General features: G+C 53.9%; 3 protein-coding genes across 3 annotated transcripts; 1 reads left to right on the top strand and 2 right to left on the bottom strand.

Moving 5' to 3' along the window:
- Positions 1-22: 22 nt before the first annotated feature.
- On the bottom strand, positions 23-3,975 carry SSN6 (glucose repression mediator protein). Its single transcript, XM_062911172.1, is given in 6 exon segments — positions 23-965; positions 984-2,467; positions 2,522-2,614; positions 2,671-2,933; positions 2,992-3,195; positions 3,261-3,975. 6 exon segments carry the CDS (start codon positions 3,412-3,414, stop codon positions 509-511), a joined length of 2,655 nt encoding a protein of 884 aa, XP_062767186.1. The 5' UTR covers positions 3,415-3,975; the 3' UTR covers positions 23-508.
- Positions 3,976-11,376: 7,401 nt separating this feature from the next.
- Positions 11,377-13,371, bottom strand: QC763_307290 (uncharacterized protein). The gene is made up of 2 exons (XM_062911173.1): positions 12,560-13,371; positions 11,377-12,496 (listed from the first exon to the last, which is right to left on the bottom strand). The coding sequence occupies exons 1-2, from the start codon at positions 12,934-12,936 to the stop codon at positions 11,749-11,751; spliced, it is 1,125 nt and encodes a 374-aa protein (XP_062767187.1). The 5' UTR covers positions 12,937-13,371; the 3' UTR covers positions 11,377-11,748.
- A 1,999-nt stretch (positions 13,372-15,370) lies between these two features.
- QC763_0055130 (uncharacterized protein) lies at positions 15,371-15,862 on the top strand (the record flags this gene model as incomplete). The annotated part of the gene is made up of 2 exons (XM_062905804.1): positions 15,371-15,553; positions 15,626-15,862. The coding sequence occupies exons 1-2, from the start codon at positions 15,530-15,532 to the stop codon at positions 15,860-15,862; spliced, it is 261 nt and encodes an 86-aa protein (XP_062767188.1). The 5' UTR covers positions 15,371-15,529.
- Positions 15,863-15,878: the final 16 nt, after the last annotated feature.

Genomic DNA, 15,878 nt, shown 5'->3' on the forward strand with positions numbered 1-15,878 from the left:
TCACGTGACTTCCATGCCATGCTCATACGCCATACCAAACTTTGGCTTTTCTCAAATATCAAGCTAAAAGACAGTTACAAGCTGCCGGAGAAACTCTTTCAAACAAGGAAATGTTGTGGATAGCAACTAAACTACTGCGACCATGCCTGATCGCCCTGTGAAGCAACGCTTCGAAAGAAGAGTCCATACATGACAAAACACCAAACCCAACGAACTACTACCCCGAAGATGTTGCCCCGCCAAATAAAGCTTTTGAAGCTCTCCATTCCTATCCGATTCCACATGTACATTCCCAGTTGCGACAATGGCACAGGACCCTGCCTCCCCTACACTCCATGCCCCGAACTTACTCTACGAAAACACGAAACCAACCGCTCCCTCGCCTAACACACGAAAGAAAACAAGCCAAATATGCGTGAGCAAACGCTGGTATAAGACGCACAAAACAGAGCGCCCTCGGTGACAAAGAAAATCAAGTCGTGACTAGAAAACGGCCAATCGGTTCGTCCTAATTGCTCTCGACCTTTTGGCTCATGATGCCATTGATGCTGGCGCTGGTGGGTGTTCCATTCTTCATCTCAGCTGTCGCTGAACTGGGACCAGAAGCAGGCCCGGAGATGATGTCACCCTTTTTATCCTCTTCCTCACTGTCATCGTAGTCCTCATTGACATGCATTTTTCGGGCGGCGCGCTCGGGCTCATTCGCCGGGGGTGGGTGAGGGGCCGGAGGATGCGAATGCTCTATCCGCCTTTCCTCTTGCGCCGAGGGATAGTCTTTGTGGCTCGGTCCGGGCTGAGGACCAGGTCCATCGTGCATGATGCCCTGCATGGAGGACGGGCCCTGCTGCATTGGGGGCAGATGAGCAGGGACAGAATGTGACTGGGGATGATGGGCAGCCTCAGATGGGTGATACCCTTCGTTGCCATGACGCTGCTCCTCCGCACGGCGAATCTCTTCAGCTCGTCTTTGTTCTTCTACTCGTCTTTGTTCCTCTACGCGTCTGTGGTCCTCCATACGCCGCTCGTCGAACCGGTGGGCTTCCGATGAGTTGCGACGATACTCAGGGCGCGGAGGAGTAGAAGGGCGGCGGTGCCGCAGATCTTCCATGCGTCCGCGCGACTCTTCCGTGGCAGGTTTCTTAGACTCGCGATCATCCTCCCACTCACGCATGCGCTTGGGGCCAACCGAGGGAGGGCGTGGGTCATGTTGCTCCCGGTGATGGGGACCGTCAAGAGGCATGCCTTGATGAGGAGGATGAGGGACACCAGGCTCAGGACCATTGGGTCCAGCCTGCTCAGACGGGTGCGGGGGGTAAGGAGGTTGATGCTGGGGATAGGCCGACTTTGGTGAAGGCATACGGTTGTCATGCATGGGGGCTCGGCCGTCATTTCTCGGGCTATTGGTGCGGTATGGCATGAGAGGATTCGGGGCCCCTCCATTTGGAGGTGCGTTGCTCGGTTGAAGAACGGCGGCGGGTGCATGTCCTCCATAGTTCGGATTTCGCACACGCGGTGGAGGTCCAGCCATCTGGGGAGGAGGCGGCTGTTGCTGCGGGGGAGCTGCGTAGTGACCCGGGGGAGGCGAAGGACCACGCCTGTGCGGCTCCAGACCTCTGCTTGCCTCCTGATACGGCCTCGGCTGCTGCTCCTGTCTCGGACTGGGCGGGCGTTGCATGGGAGGAGCTTGACCCCGGAATTGCTCGCTTCGGTCGGAAGCATACGGGTTGGGGGGCTGCGGCGGAGGATTGATCTCGGCAACACGGCCAGCCCACGAGTTGGGACCGCCCGGTCCAGCACCATTGTGCATCGGCTGCGGGGGTTGCGACTGCGGCGGCGGGCCGGAGCCAGCCCACTGAGGACCCGGAGGACCAACTGCACCTGCAGCCTGATAAGCTTGTGGGTGAACATCAGTGGGAGTTGGTGCCTGTCCGGGAGGGGCACCGTTTTGTCCTCCACTTCGCAGGAGTTGCAATCGGCTCTTGACGTGCGGGTTGTTGGGATCCAACTCGGCAGCACGCTGGTACGCGTCAAGGGCGTCGGCAATCTGGTTGTTACACGATTCATACAGAGTACCCAGATCATACCAGACCTCCGAGATGAACGGGTTGAGGCGGATGGCACGCGAATAAGCATCGAGCGCATCTCTATACTGGTTGATCTGGTAGTAAAGCACACCGATGGAACACCAGAAGGTGGGATTTCTCCCATCGCGGTATACGGCCTGCTGGTAGGCTTCGTATGCCTTCGGATACTTTTGCTGCTGCATATAGCACCGGCCGAGAAGGTACCAGCTCTGTGCATCCGAGTTGTCGGCTGCCACAGATTTCTCCAGGTACTCGATGGCCCTGTCTTGACTGGCAAAGCTTTGGCTTTGGTTGTGGTGCAGCCAGCCAAGTTGCTGGAGAACCTTGGCGTGGTTGGGATCCCGCTCAAGGACACGGTGATAGGCAGCCTTGGCGTTATCAAACTAGAACAAGGTCAATATCATTGGCGGGTCAGACGTGATAGAGGCGAAACTCACGTCTTTTTGCTGCTCATGTACGTGTCCAATCTGGAACCAGATGTCTTCCTCTGTCAATGGAGCGGGAGGAGAGGTGACGATGTATCTGAAGCACTGCAGTAGATCATGTCAGTATCTGCAAAACGTCGTGGAGAGTTCTGGTGACCTACATCCAACGACTGGGTGTATTTCTGCTGTTGTTTGTAGATTATGCCCAGGCGGAAGTAAATCTCATGAGCCTTGTCGAACTGCGGGTCCATCGCCATGACTTCGGCAAATGCCTCCTCGGCATGCTCCAACGAGCCATATCGATCATAGAGAATACCGATGCCGTACCACAGGCGTGGTTCTTTGGGGTTGGGCAATTTCAGCAGGGCATTTTGGTAAGCCTGGTATGCCTGTTGAAGGTCGTCCATCATGAGGTAACAATGACCTGTAGAGATAGTTGTCAGTCTTTGTAGCACCGAAACTGACTGTGTGGGTTGGCGTACCTAAACTGCCCCAGGCCTCGCCATTGTTCCCATCAAGCTTGATGATTGCGTGTAGATATTCCGCCGCCTTGGGGAAGTTCTCCTGCGTCCTCAGGACGACACTGAGGGCGTTTAAGGCATTGATGGAGTTTGGATTGGCTGTAAGAGCTCTTTCATAGCATGTCATCGCTTCTTCCAGATTTCCCATGCGTTCAGCCAAATTACCTGCAGCTTCGTCAGTACTCATGCGTCGCGTGACAACCAGCCTCAGCAGTGTTGAATGGACATACCAAGCTGGATCCACACCACCTCGTTCATTTGTAACAAGGTCGATGTCTGACGCGATGCCGCAAGAGGGGGAGGCGGGCCGGGAGGTCCAACTGCGCCAGGAGGGGGATGATGGATCCGCATCTGCATCGGAGGGGAAGGGTGATGGTTCGCCATGTTGCGTTATAATGTTGTTGTGCTTTGAGGCCGATGGAGATGGGCCACCGGGAAGGTTGGCTGACTTGGGAGTTCGATGCACGTGGAAGGGGGTAACAGTGGCGGGCGTTGTCAGGTACCACTACGACCAAAAAACAAGCTTTGGATTAAGCATAGACGCCTCTTTCCATCAAGCTAGCTACCCAGGGAGTTATAGGTGGCGCCGTTGAGACAGCAAAATACGCGTCGTCGCGCTGACACGAGATGGTGGAGGGAGCTGCTGGTTTGGGAGTCACGGCGACGGCGGATAGCTCCAAAAGCTGGGCGTCGGCTCGCCAATTTCACTCAGGCGACAGGTAAAGTGGAACAATTGTAAAAGGGAGGCGCGAGGTCGGGGGTGGTGGTGGTGGTGAAAAACAAGACGTGAAGCAAACGGAGATGATAGAGAGCAACTGGAAGGGATTGGTGGAAGCACTCGGCCCAGGTCAGTTGAGAGGCCGAAAGGGGGGAAAGAAGGGAAAGAGAACAGAAGCCCGGGAAGAAATCTCGGGATGGGAAGAGTACGACTTGGTTTCGCAGCGGCAACTCCCCCAACCCATGCCAAGCCCTGCCCAGAGAAGCGAGTGGAGGGATGGCCCTTTGGCTGTTCCGCTCATGTCTTGCAGCACGAGGGTGGGCAAGTCGCGCCAGGTTTCCGACAGGTCCCTGGTACCAGCATGCCAAAGCTGTGCTGTGGGAGCCTCTACCCGCCACTTGAAAATTTAGTGCCGCATCGCTAAACAGACCAAGGACCACGCCGAAACAGGCATCACTTGTCATTCTGCAGTTCCAGTTTGGATTTTCCAATTTTGCTCCGATTCCATTCCATCTCTTTTTCTTGTCATCGAGGTTTTGGGACGCGGACCAAATGACGAACCACGATAGGTCCAGCTGCGCGATATCGGGAAATAATTTAACAATGGCGACAAACAATCGGCTGTTCTTTGTTGGATGAAACGGATCACTGAGCGACACAAGATGACAGAACAAGATGGCATTTGGATCGATGATTTCATGCACGACGCGTGGGCTCGGTCCCGCCGCTCCAAGGCATCACCAGGTAACGAGCGTTTCATCCCATATTTTCCCCGTGTGTGTGTGTGTGTGTCTCGGTGGCGGTGCCTGTCCAAACAAGTTCTCGTAGGATGTGTGCTGTGTGGTTCCTCAGCCTGACGGCGGCTGATGTGCTTCCCCAGGGCCGCATCCCCAAGGGTTCGAGCTGGTACCAGGTACTTGGTCGGTACGTCGGTGGCCGAACACCAACCTCTCCTCCAGGGGAGGGCGTTTCCGGAGGAAGCGGCTACGCCATTTCGTTTTGGAGAGTGGATACCGCAGAACTGTGGCGACGGTGCAACGAGCCGGCCGGCCCTCCACCATGCGTCCCGCCCGCATCTCAGCAACCAGACAGACAGGGGGGCCCCACACCCACTCTCCCGTGCCCACTGTCCACCACCAGTCCACCCCAAACCACAGCCAGCCAGCCAGCCAAGAGCAAGCGGCAGCCAGCGAGCCACCAGCCAGCCCGTCACCAACGATGCGACGCAGAACCCTATCGCCCCAAATGAGCTGGTCCGCCGTAATTGGAGCTCGATAAATCATCGGAAAATAACTGCGCCTGCCATGCACCGTGACTGCGAGCCTGTTTCTCGCTTGTACAAGACGGGAGCAATCTCGAGCCGTCAGCTCTTATTATCCCCTCCTCTGGGGGAACACGATCATGCTGTCATTATCGCCTCGGTACCTATACAGCCACACAGTGATAAAGACAGCATGATCGCCGATATATAAATGATTTCCCTGGTCGATGAAACGGCTGGTGAATACGCCGAGAGACGGGAATATCTATCTCGGAGGATCTTCTGTTCACAAATGCTACCTTGAGGAGAACGGGTTGCAGTTGGCATCTCTCGCTCACCACAGCACCTACATTAGACCAAGCAGGCGGCTTGGTCCTGCATGCGATTCAAGCACTCCCAAAAGCCGGCAATAATGTCTTCGTGTAAGGCATATAGACCTCGGAACTTCAACGGTGAGGTGCACCGCAAACCGGCCATTGATGCATCCCGTAGGTGGTTTTGATGGAGTTGTGAGCAGCGCCCCTTGGGCGCTTTGGGATTAGAAAGTCTGGTAGACCGTTGAAATCCTCAAGTTGACATCAAAAATACCCTTGATGTAGGAATTGAGGCTCGAGTGGGGCATCAAGGGCGTACCTTTCTTTGTAAACCTTTTCGGAGTCTTGACAACTCGCACTACCCACGCATAAATTTTCAGAGAGTCAATCTGATCTGATCTCTGCCCAGCGGTTTTTTTTTTTTTTTTTTTTTTTTTTTTTTGGGAGCCTTCCAGAAGGAAGAATAGACGCACATGCCGCGTCCGTGTTTCAGTGTCAGCATGACGCTGAAATCACCGTATGGTCAAACGCCATCGACGAAATCCCCAGGCACCCTGCTGAGCGAAGAGAGACATATCCAGAATTTTTGAACTCGAATCTTTGAGTACCTTTCCAACTTGGATAGAGGGAAAGCCCCGACGGAAAGCCGATCACGTCCCCCCTTCTTTCTTCCAAGTTGCCCGAAGGTGGACGCATCGACCGACGGGACCCAAGAAACGGTCATCGGCAGCCCCTTGCCCCTCTCTGCCCCTCACCGGCTGCGCGCACGTTCCAGGGGCAAGAATAGAAGGCAGAAGAGGGTTATGTAAGGTAAGGGCGAGAGGGTGACTCCCGTAGTGCCAGCCGCTACTGCAGTTTTAGGCAACCCGCACCATGCACATGGGTTGGGCAACATATCATTTAGGTGGCAGTTAAGATGGATGAGCTCTCAGGGTTATTTAGGTGTGTCAGGCAGGCAGGCTCGAACCTGCCACCAGCGACTCGCGGGCATCCGGCGTTCTTCCAGTCTCGATCTGGATCTGATCTGAGCTGATCGATGGGTTAATGGTGCGAGTTGGAAAGTGGACGCAGCATAAAACGACGTTTCGTTTTGATTCAGTCAACACGCTCCCTCTCCCCCATTATCCTTGTTCTCCGTACCTAACCCACCTCGTTTCAAGCTCGCTCGAAAGACATAACTACAAGCAATCGTCCCGTTGATGGCATATCAGATCCCAGTTACAGGCAGTAAGAGATCTAGTTCCCCGCTACCTAAACAGATATAAGGTACGTCTGACATTGACAACAGGCTGTTTCACGTCGATAAGCAAACGGGGCAGTGCCGCATACCAGCCATCCTTCAGCCTACATATAACAAGCAGCACCTATCCAACTGCCTGCCGTGCCTCTTTTCGAAGGGAACAGTGCCAAGCCCTCTGGGTTGGGTAATAAGCGGTCTATTCAACTGGGTCAACTTATCAGGTCCATACTTTTCTGTCTCACCAAGGCACAGCTCGGTCTCGATTGCGGCACTGTCCGACCTCACTGGAATTATTCAACAGTGGAAAAATGATCCTAAACGAGACACCTAGGTGAAGCCTGCCCTCCAAAAAAGCAAAAGTCTGGCACACGGTGATTACACAAGAGAGCCCATAACAGCAGCACGTGTTGGGACCTACCTCTTACAGGAGGACAAGAACTGACGCTGTGATCACCAACTAGAAAGCTGCAACATGCACGAATATGCAGGCCCGGCTTAACTCGTAGTGGCATCTTTTCGTTTGCTATTTGCCCGCTACTGTTGCAGAAGAGTCGAATGAGATGTGCCTCCAAAAGCAAAAACAAGCAAAGATGTGGCTTATCAGCTGTTGGTGAGCCGAGAGAGAGTAACCCGCCGGTCCCTTGGGGTCGATCCCGACACAGCATATTTTGGTGCTGACAGGCTGACACCCGCGGCTGGACGGGGGTGGAAGCCGGTGTGAAAGGCGGCGGTTGTGCGCAAAGACTGAAGATCTCTTCTGGGATTCGAAGATGGAAGGTCCGATGTGCCCGATTTGCTGCATTCCCTGGGCTGGGGGGAGGGGGTTGGGATACTTATCTCATTACTCACCTGCCCGCTCGCTCACCGATTTCACCATACCTCATTTACCACTTTTCCCCCAGTTGACGCTCCTACCGGTGAGGTTGCTCAACTCATCACACACTTTTCTGCAGTGATGGGTGGGTGTGTCTGAGGAGGGTGGGCAGACACCAGGGCAGAGACAGGGGGGTCCAAATGGATGCAACGGGGAAATGTCTCTCTTGGAACCATCCGCGAGTGTGGGTCGGTGGCACCCCAGCTTTTTCCTTTTCCTCTTCTCCCTGGGCAAGGGTCCCGTTTTCCATTTTCACGTCTTGCGGAGAATGTTAGGTAAGCGTCATATCGGGCTGGTCTTGAATTACGGGTAGTCTAAACCATTTGAAGAAATGAACTTGCTTAAATGCGTGATTCTCTTGTGGCCAATTACTGTCATATCACGTGATCTCTAGGTGTACGAGTCGGCACGCTCAGCCAGATCGAGGGGGGGAAGCTCTAAAAAGAGACAAAGAAACCGTCGAGGGCCACCCGGGGCGGCAGGCTCAAATCATGCCGTGCTCCCTCCACAGAACGGGCGCATACATTATGATAGCGTCGTCGTCGTCGGCTTGTGGGACATGACTGTGCACCCCCCCTGCTGTGCCTGTACCGTGGTAGCAATGCTGCAGCTTTTGCTTGCTTCTTCTTTCCCGTTGCGGTGGCAGACGGAGGCAATTTTCTCGGTGGTTTTGTTATTCTTTTGATTTACCATTTTTCGCTTATTATGCAGTGGTATTTATCTTGCTCACTTTCCTTCTCCCGGTTCGAAGAACCGTCAACGCCAACTGTTGCCCTTCTCGCTCGCTTGTGGTCTCCTTTCCCCACCCCCCACTACCACGGGCGGTTCAGGCTGTGACATGACGATGGCCCGGCATTTTTATATGTATTTATTTTCCAACCTTACCGTATCCGACCAGCCGCCGAACCTGCATTTGACCAAAGGAAAATGCAGACGCATCATGTGTCAGATGCGTTGGCCTTTTTTTCTTTCCATGCAGAGCAGCAGCTTCTGGTTACGCACCTCTCGGTTGGGTCTTGGCGCGCGTTTTTGCACCATTTCCAGAATCTGTCTCGATCAAAATCGGGGGCCCATGTTGGTTGGGCAGGGGGTTTTGAAATGAACCACGACCAGAAAGACGCCCCCCGAGTGGAAAATGAAGGAAGTTTTTGTGCTGTTGATATCGTGGACTGAGGTAACATTTACCAGAAAGGAGGACAGATCACCCTCGTTTCATTAGTCATGCGGACGGTGTGCATGCATTAACAACAGAAAACCTTGTGTCATCAACCCCAGCTGCCGAGACTCGGCCCCCGTTCCTAAGGTTACCCCCCTCTCTTCCCGCAGACACGTGAAGTGGTGAGGGCCCGAATCGGCTTTTTCTGGGGTTGGGGTTAGAAGGTAGTGCAGCGTTAGCCCGGTCGTTTTTCTTTCTTACCCCTCTTGTTTTCGTTGTCTTCGCTGCGTGCCAAGAGAATGCCCAGAAGGCTTGATCGTGGGTAGTCAGTTGTCAGCATTTTGGGGAAGAGGAAAGACAAGAGATAATGGGTGGGTGGTGGATGGATTATTCGTTGCTAGAGCCGACAGGTTGACAACTCATCATTCACTGCCTCCTTTTTGGTTGGGGATTGGAAGGATGGGATGGAAAACCGCCCCTTCCCCCCCGCAGTTCGTCTTGTTCCCTCTCTCACCGCCGTCGCAGCGCATGATCATCGTTGATCATGGGCTTCCAGTTCCTGCACTGGAACTCTTCGTCTGGTGTGCGTGGTGGAGGTGAAAGGTCCCTGACGTAGATGGGTACCCTACACACCGAGTAGGGTTGGGCGATCTTATCAAATGCCAGATAAGTTATCGCCCATCTCATCATCAGGACGGTCGGTTGTCTATAACACCCGCTGGTGGTAAGGGGGGGGGCCTTCTTATTGAGATATTAATGAACCTCTCCCCAGAATCTCACGAACCATCACATCACCGCCGCCAGATGTGAAGCAAGGGTTCACAACAGCAGCGTCACGAACGGGGGCCCCACAGAAAACCTGGCCGTGCCGCCGGGGAGAAGGAAGGTGCCTGGTAGAAGCGTGTGAGATCGAATCGTTCGGCGGAGAGCGCGGCCCATCTCAAACAAGCCAGGCCCATTTTTATTTTTTTATCTCCTTCCTACCGGCGGCATGGGCACGGTTTTTTTGTTGGTTGGATGCACACACCCTTCATTTCGTTAGTGCAGCCCCGCTTTTTGGAGGCGTGTGGGTGGGGGTGGGTGGATTGATTTTAACGACCTTTTGATTGATCTTCTTTTTTCCCCGGCTTGGCTTCTGGCTTGATATCGGAGGTGTGGATTCACCTCGCCTTGGGGAACTCACCGAGGTGAGAGATAAGGGGGAAAGGGACGGATGGATGTGTACGACGATGGCACTGGAACAACAACGGGAACGGAGATGACGATGGTCTGGATCAAATGTGAAAGAGGTTTGGTTGCCGAAACTCGAAGATGGGATTTGGTATGTATGGAACGGTGATACAGGGCATGTGCTATGCAACGCACGGGTTTTGTTTCTCTTTACAAGAGTTTCTTTTTTGTTGCTGTTACACAGAGAGGAGATGCAGGGTGTCATATGGGGTTGGATGTTGGTTGCTCCCTTTTGTTCACCGGAAACCGCTCCCTCGAGGGTTGACTGCCATGTCAGCAGCTTGAGGAGGAGGGGTTGTGTGACGGGCAAGTGGAACGGGGAAAAGGCTTGTCTTTTTGGTCCGTTGACACAGGTGACAGACAGACTGGATGTCACGAGTGTGATGGGGTATGCGTGCTACGGTATGATATCCGAAATAGATGCCGTGTGCTGCTTGTTTGTGGCTCGAAGATTTAGTTTCAGCGCTGTCTTTCGGTTGGTGATTTGGTGTCTCAGTGCCACTGTCATATTGTCACACGCGGATTCTGCTCTCTCCGGCGATGGGGCCAACCTACCCAGGTAGGTTCTGAAAGTAACGATAATTAAGATATATATAAGCATCTTGCCCTAGATCACTATTTCGTTAAGCCTCCTGCTGAGTAAAGATCCATCTTTAGTCCATGTACACCATTGCCGCACATATCAACATCTCAGTCCCGAGTCTAAACGACTCCGTGGACCAACAACACATGTTCTTTGCTGTCACGTCAGGACGTGTGAAACTCGCACATCGATCAATGTTCCCGAGGCGGTTCTACGCCCATAGCACAGCCATGACCTGAAGCTAGAGTCTCGGAAAAAGATTCCTCAAACTTGACCAAGAAGCAGTCGAAAAGGGATCTTTACCCATGAAGTTTAGGTTGTTCTACAAGCACAAGCTCACACTCCATGGTGGAATGTGACAGGTAAACCGCCTGCCACCTGTTACTAGGGGCAACACCACATCAAATGACCGAACAACAGTGACACCCTACAAAGACTAACCACACTCGCCCGTTCTTGTGATCATCTCCCTGTCCAACAAGGCAAATAAAACACCATCTATAAGACGCGGCCAGCATATCAGGCCAGCACCCCCAACCCACGTTCTCCCATCTGCCTGAATTCTCATCAGCCGGACAGTTTCCTTCTGCACCTCCTCATCCATCGATCTGACCCATAGCATTAAACGGCGCGGCCTTCCTGACTTGACCCTTCCGGCCAGCCCAGCAGCCGGCCGAAACCTACAAGGCCACATGCAACCCCTCCAGGGCCGCAGCAACCATGATGTCATTGGCCGGTAGGCCGTCAAGCAGGCCGGTAGGAAGCGATCGGCTGTGGTTTGTTTGTGAGCTTGACAAGCCAGGATGCAGTAGCTTGCCGTGATCAAGCAGTGTGCTTGTTCGGAAATGTGTAGATAGTTATACTGGATATGCCCACGCCGCAATGTGTTATTGTTGTTTTTGAGATATCGTAAGAAGTGAGAGACTAAGACAGGCTCTCCGCCGCTTGCAACGACAACTTATGGTTGTTGCTGTTCACGATAGTTACCAAGTGTCAAAAAGCCCAGGCGAAACACAGGGTATGGGATCTTTCAATTTTGTCAACAGCATATAGTATAGTCATCCCTCCATTATATGAATAACAACTTCGGAAGCTGACAAGGTATCTCCTACCTACCGCCCAATTCCGTTTCTTTGATAAACCTCCAACTCCATGAACCATAAAAAGATCTTCTGTTCGCTCCGTTGGCTTACCAAAAAAAGATGCGAATAAAATTAAGGGGGTAGTAATCAGTCATTAAAACGTTTCCAACCTCCCTTTTGCCCTTCTCCTCCATCATCACCTCCACTTTCTATCTGCTCTCCGGTATTCATAACTTCTCACTATAGTACTTATAACCACTCTATTTGTGGTCATCTCCATCAGGGTTATACGATGTCTCCCCCAGCATCTCTCCTCCACCCTGCACCGTCATGGTCTTTTGCGCTCCAGCTTGCGGTTGGCTCTGTACTGTTGGTCCCGTCGCCGAGGGAATAGGAGGAACAACCGCTGGTGGAGGCGGTGCGTTCGACGCCCTGGCCGCCGCATTCGCCGTGGCAGCGTGTAGCCGCTGATCAAGCGCCTTCAACGCCAGAGCTCTCCTCCTTTCAGCTTCGGCGCGAGCACTACCCGGCACACCGCGCTGAGCAAAGTTGTGGTGGTGGTGATCTCCCCGGGCGGCTGATACATCAGCAGCGCTGAAGGGTGTGCAAAGGCGCATAGCAACGAGGACGATGAACACCTGATCTGAGATGCTCGAGGCCAGAGGCCGGACGGGGCCGGGGAAGAACTGGGCGAACGCAAAAGTCTCACTGGCGTCGCCGCGGAGGTGGGCGGGTTGCGACGCATCGAGATCGGGGAAGACGGGCTTGTAGAAGCGGAGGTAGGTCCAGCTTACGATGAGGCCATAGATGGCGAGGAGGAACGAAGCGGCAGTGAGCATCGGGGTGAGGCAGAGGAGGATGACGAGGCCGATGTAAAGGAGGGGAAATCGAGGTACCCGCAGGGAGAGGATGCCCCTGAAGAGGGTTACGGTGTGTGCGGGGACAAGCTGGCTGAAGGCGACGAGGAAGGAGATCTGGATGGGGATGGTTCCGGCGATGGTCATGAGCCTGTGTAGAGGTGGTTAGCCTTTGGTCATGCGCTCTGGTATAGCAGCTCAAGTGGTAACATACGTCCACCCCTCATTTCTTGTCAGGGCAAAGAAGAAGATGGTGGTAGCAAAGACCAAGGCATTTGGCACAAGGGAAACGATGAGCAGGAACTTGGCAAGCTCCCGGCCTGACCACGCACGTTCGAGGTAGCGGCCGCCATGGTAGAGTGTGAAGCCGGCAATGCTCAGGGTGAAGATGTTGCTCTCGACTAGTGTCGTCGTCAAAAAGGTCCAGGGGTAGACCAGTGATAGCTGTGGGATCAGGTTCAGATATGGGATAACGATTTCAGAGTTGGCCGTCCATTGTCGGTATCGTATAGCGGCGCTCAGCACTGACTGGACAAGCAGCACGATGAGGCAGATGCGCGTTACTGGCGGGATGTTTATTCGGGGCGGCATGGTGGGTGTTGACCTTTGGGTACTCCGTACTTTTTTGATCCGACGGCTTGTCTAAGGTGGTGCTCCTATCGCGCCTTCGTGTCTTGACGTCGGGCCCTCCCGTTTGCCGGAGTTTTTCCAGGCTTGGGAAAGGATTCAGGGCGGTTCGTGCCTCAGGCGCCCAGGCTGCCGCTCCTCAGGGTTGGCAGGCTGGCAGGGTTCGCCCGCCCGAAGACAACACGAGGACCCAGGTTGTTTCATGCAGGCCCCTGCACAAAGAAGGAGTGGGGACGACATCTGAGATTGCGCACGAGCCATCCAACTTCAGTCCACGCCATCTCATCTCGGGCGGCACGAGCACGAGCGGTCAAGCCAGAGGTCAGAGTGAGGAATCTGGAAGGTCGAAGGTCAAGCCCAACATGGGTGGTTTTCTTGTCATTTTCAATTTCATTTTCGTTTTTCCTCACATCTCCGAGGACAGCTCATTTTCGACGGGAATTTATCTCATCATGGTGAGAAATCGGACATCGTTTGGTGGCATCTGCAGGGCTTGCGACACCACACACACGCACACACATCAATGCCCCGCTCCGCAGATTGTACGCCACCTCGGTCGAAGGCGTCCGTTGCATTCAATATTTGGGCACTGCTTTCGTAACTTGTGCCACTCTGTCATCCTCTTATCCTACTGTAATGTAAGGTTTGTGGGCCGTACTGCGGTAAGCAACGCAGTCATCTCGAGTTGATCTTATTTACAAAACCACACAGGACGGATAAGGCGGGGTGTGTGATGGGGGGGTCACTAGGGAGCCTCCTTTCGACCCCGTTGAAGCTGGTTGCAGTCCAGTGGCACTGGTGCCTGCGGGTGCTTCTTGTTGATCTTTCATTGCTGCCACTGGGCGGTGGACGCAACTCGATCTTCTTTTCACAAGGTTTCATTTTGTAATTCGAACCCGCCTCTTCAGGCTCGCTGCATGTCGAGATACCTGTCTCGGATACAAAGCGGTGGTGGGAGCATCAGTACCGGTACCTCCCAGAAGCAGCCAGCACCAGACAAAACCCATGTCACGATGCAACAATGGTGTCCAATCAGCATTCCCCGCACCGCAAGATCGAAAACCCCGGATCATGAACCCTGGCTCTGCCCAGAACACCACGACACTGGCTCTGGCCGAATTTGGTTGGTCAAAATTCCGGAAGGCCTGTTGATTGTTCTTTGCAGCAGTCTCCTCCCCTCCCCTCCCCGCGCCCTCAGCTACTGTTGGATGAATAACGGTACACTAGGTGCCACGATGCTCCGGAGAAGGAAACACAGGCAGATACGTTCAGATGGGCTTTGATTGATTGATTGCCTGCAGCAGCACCGCTCAACTGCCCGCGCCGCCGATCTGCATCGGGTCCTTGGAACATGATCAGTGTTCGGTTGGTGTCCACAACGTACAGCACCACGGCGCCAGGGGCTGTTTTACACGGTCGGCCACATCATTCTTGTGCCGCACAAAGAAGCGCGACACAACGGCCTGCAGAGCCTAATTGGGAGCTTGTGCATCGAACAAGGGCGGCACCAGGCCTCCGCTTAGTAGCGAAGAGGCGGGGGCCATGCTCGAAGTTCGGCCACGATGATGACGGTATGTGTCAAATGGCGCCGGCGGGCCATGGACTGGCACACTGGTGGTGGGTGATAAGCTATGGATTGATTGGTCTCGGCAAAGCACCACGTTTCGATTAATTGCAGTACCTCCCTTCCCGCTCACCTTTCCCTTCCATTCTCTCCAAATTATGCACAGGCGAGATGGCATCAGATCTGGCCAGGTCGAGTGTCGATTTGACGCAACAGCACACAGGGTGAGATGGAATACTGAACCCGGCCATGGCCGTGCTGGACAGGACAAGCTGAGCTGAGGTTGGCTTTGTGTTGGTTCCAGCAGGGACAGGATGTCATGTACCGTTCCGTAAAACTGTATTCCGCAGCCGGCGTAAACCTAGCCAGCCACGGTAATGTTGGTATTGGTGTGGGTTCAATCCGAAGAACGGGTTTCGGTCGCACGCTTGCGCGAGGCCAGGAAAGCCCTGCGACATTATTTACAGTGTGTATCATTTTGGCCCCAGAGCACCTCCAGATAGCTTCTTTGTGCGTGAGACTCGCAGGCCAGCGGGTGGCACACAGTTAATTGCTTGCCATCAGCAACCTGTGATGTTATCGTGGGAGACCTGGATAGGCCCTACGCGGGGCAAGGGCAGAAAAAAGAGCGGTCTCACTCGCTCAGCAGGGCGATGGCGTGCAGCAAAAGGTCAGACTTGCAGAAGCTTGCTACCATCTGGAGAAACCCACCTTGTAGCTACAACACTGCACTGTACCTCCTGTCACAAACAAGCTGGAGGTGCGGAATCCAAACTTAAAACCAAACTACCGCCAGTCTGAGCGTCACGGTTGGTGACAGCATGTCATGGGTGTCTGTGAGTTCGTCAGATCAGGGAGGTCAGCCATTTGAAGACAGGATGATGTTATCGGGGGTTTGTCTGTGGCTCATTCAATTGTTCTTCAAGACTCCCCCCGTCCCCTCAGGCAGGGCATCAATCCATTTGACGGACGGGGAAATGCAATTGGCCTGGCATGGTGAAGTTTGAGCGTGGTGAGGTAAGTTGCTGTTCCCATTTGGCTTAGCGTCCGGGGTGCGGTTTTAGTCGCTCGCCTAATAACAAGCGGCAGGGACCACTTGGCTGGTGGGAACCCACACCTCATTGGGCAAACCTGCACTGGGATTCTGGGTCGCTGGGGCCATCGCTGGCCCGAACGCTTGCAACCTCCAAATCTCAACCTTGCGCTTTCGAGGTCCCTTTTCATTCTCCATCACCAACAAATGCCAGATCCCTAATCGCCCTGTCACCAGCTCGCCGACGGACCAAATTGGACAGAAATACCCTCACCACCTGCGCTGGAAACTGAGTTTGGAAATCCCGCA

This window comes from Podospora pseudopauciseta, chromosome 3 (assembly GCF_035222475.1).
Source record: "Podospora pseudopauciseta strain CBS 411.78 chromosome 3, whole genome shotgun sequence".
Lineage (NCBI taxonomy): Eukaryota > Fungi > Ascomycota > Sordariomycetes > Sordariales > Podosporaceae > Podospora > Podospora pseudopauciseta.

Excerpts from the sequence above, each read along its gene's own strand:
- SSN6 (XM_062911172.1), bottom strand. The coding sequence starts at position 3,414 with ATGGCGAACCATCACCCTTCCCCTCCGATGCAGATGCGGATCCATCAT. Across the intron at positions 2,615-2,670 it reads AATACACCCAGTCGTTGGAT|TGCTTCAGATACATCGTCAC; the intron begins GTAGGTCACCAG and ends GATCTACTGCAG. Across the intron at positions 2,468-2,521 it reads TACATGAGCAGCAAAAAGAC|TTTGATAACGCCAAGGCTGC; the intron begins GTGAGTTTCGCC and ends ACCTTGTTCTAG.
- QC763_307290 (XM_062911173.1), bottom strand. The coding sequence starts at position 12,936 with ATGCCGCCCCGAATAAACATCCCGCCAGTAACGCGCATCTGCCTCATC. Across the intron at positions 12,497-12,559 it reads ACAAGAAATGAGGGGTGGAC|GCTCATGACCATCGCCGGAA; the intron begins GTATGTTACCAC and ends ACCTCTACACAG.